General features: G+C 34.9%; 1 protein-coding gene across 1 annotated transcript in view; it reads right to left on the bottom strand.

Annotated features, from left to right (window-relative positions):
* Window positions 1-1,447, bottom strand: part of LOC107641541 (probable WRKY transcription factor 27) — a 3,708-nt gene extending 2,261 nt beyond the window's left edge. The window contains exons 1-3 of the mRNA XM_016345027.2: window positions 654-1,447; window positions 356-469; window positions 6-265 (exon numbers count right to left, since the gene is read on the bottom strand). Coding sequence (XP_016200513.1) covers window positions 6-265; window positions 356-469; window positions 654-1,186 — 907 coding nt within the window. The 5' untranslated portion in view covers window positions 1,187-1,447. The remainder of the gene's footprint in view (window positions 1-5; window positions 266-355; window positions 470-653) is intronic.

Here is a 2,258-nt window from a genome sequence, read left to right as displayed (position 1 = left end):
GGTGCTGCTATTCTGAGCCTTCTCATCAGGATTATTATTTTTGTTATTATTATTAGGATTCTTAGTATCATTATTTTCTTGGGTCTCAGCTAACCGAGGCGTGGATGGTTTCCGGGTACTTCCGGCGAGTGAGTTCCGGTGAGCCGGTTTAGCGTGCTTGTGTTCTCCGGTGTAAGTTACAACAAACATGGTGGGGTCTGATAAGCTTCGCTCTACTTGCTTTCTTGCTACACAACCTTTGCAGCTGCTGCATCTGTAATAGTTTCTGGAAAGAGATGATGGCACATTAAAAAATGTTTATGAGAGGACTAATTGTGTTTTATGAGTGTTAATGTAAAGTAATTAAGACTAGTACCTTGGATATGGGGAACCCTTGATGGGTTTTTGGCCATATTTACGCCATGCCCACAAATCTGATGAGAGGTTATCTGCGGTTACATGGCATACCATTCTTTTCTGTTGGCTTTTTCTGTAAAAGGGAAAAAAAAAATGAAAAGTAGAAGTAATAAAATGTTAGTACTTTTTATTTGATGTTATGAAGGGTATTTATGTATGCAGAAATTAAAGTTTGGTTTTTTATATTTGGGATGTAACGAGAATGATTGGAAATTAGTATATTAATGGAAAAAGAGAATATTTTCATAGTTATTTACCTTTTTCTTGATCTGGGTGTTTGCGTTTGTGATTGTGATTGTGATTCTGAGCTTGGTAATAAAGTCAGAGAAGTAGTTGTACTAGTTTGGGGAACTTGAACCTGTAGTAGATTATGCTGCTTTTGTTGATGTTGTTGGTGGTGGTGGAATCTATCATCAAAACCAGAAGTGGAGGCTCCAAGGGTGGATGGCAGTGCAATGAAATGAGGAAAAGTGAGAGGATTATTAGAATTGATGCCATGGGCACTAGTGGTAGTGGTGGTGGTGGTGATGGTGGGGTTAAAGGTATTGAGCAATTGTTCTAACTCTTGGAAACCATTGGTCCTGGGTTGCACAAAATTGTTAGAAGAAAATGGACCATCATTTTGTTCTGCAGTGATAGTAGTAGTGGCCAAGCAAGTTGTAGAAGAAGTAGACATGATGCTATTACTACTAGTTTTTGTTGTTGTGTCTTGTGGAGTTTGTGCAGTGTTGTTTGCAGCTTTGCAGCTTCTAACTATGGCAAAGAGATCCCAATCCTCCTCATTACTCATTTTTCAGCAGAGGGAGAAAAAAGGAAAGGAAAAAAAATAGAAAGGAAAAGAGAGAATGATTTTGTTGTTGTTGTTGTGGTTTTTTGGTGCTTTTTGTGTTTTTTGGGCCAATAGAAGGAAGTTGAAATTTGAGAGCAAAGAGGGGAAGACTCAGACAGAGGTTGAAATTTGAGGCACAAAGGACGGCGCTGACTTTTTTGCTTTAAATCAGAACACACACAAAAAACAAAGAAGGGACTTTGTTTGAAGTTTGAAGAGAGAAAAAGGGTGTGTGTGGAAGCAATATGTTGTGTTGATGGTGGAGCACTTAACTTGGACAATTCTAAATTACCACTTAATTTATCATTATAAAAAGGAAAAATACGAGGAGCCAATGGAATATTTATACAATATATACAATAGAGATTTAGGGAGTATTAGAGATACAATTATTAGTGTTACCTTTTTCCATCAGCTGAACTTTTTGGGATGAGTGGTATCATGATATGGTATTAGAGTGCTAGATCCGAAAGATCAAAAGTTCAATCTTTGGTGAATTCCAAAATTAATTTAATCTTTTGGAAGATGTTTATTAACCCTAGTAGTCGAATGATTATTTTAGATAGTAGGAGAATGTTCATTTTGTAATTCAATAAAAGTTACTTGTTAACATTTTTTATTATATTTTCTTTTGTTTTTTTTTTTCCAATGGATTTGAGGGTTATTTTAAGTGGAAGATTTTTCTCTCTCCATACAAGGGAGGGGAAAATTCGGTTACCTTTTTCATTGACTTTGGTAAATGTCAAAGGGGGACCCAAGTACCAAAGGTGGCATTAGCAATGTTAGGAGTTAGGACGATGATTCCGATGCTTGCTAAGAGATGCCCTATACCATGCCATTAAATATTTAGATACCCTTATAATAGTAATAACTAATAAGTAGTGTAAATGTGTAATATATTCCTTCCCTTTTATATTAAGTATTTAAAAAAACATTACAAAAATAATATATTTTAGACAAATGAAAAAGAGACATTTAATTTAAAATAAAAAGAATAAAATATTATATATTAAGATCTTTTGTTAGTTTAATA

This window comes from Arachis ipaensis, chromosome B05 (genome assembly GCF_000816755.2).
Source record: "Arachis ipaensis cultivar K30076 chromosome B05, Araip1.1, whole genome shotgun sequence".
Classification (NCBI taxonomy): Eukaryota; Viridiplantae; Streptophyta; class Magnoliopsida; order Fabales; family Fabaceae; genus Arachis; species Arachis ipaensis.
This window is presented reverse-complemented; position numbering and strand designations above follow the sequence as displayed.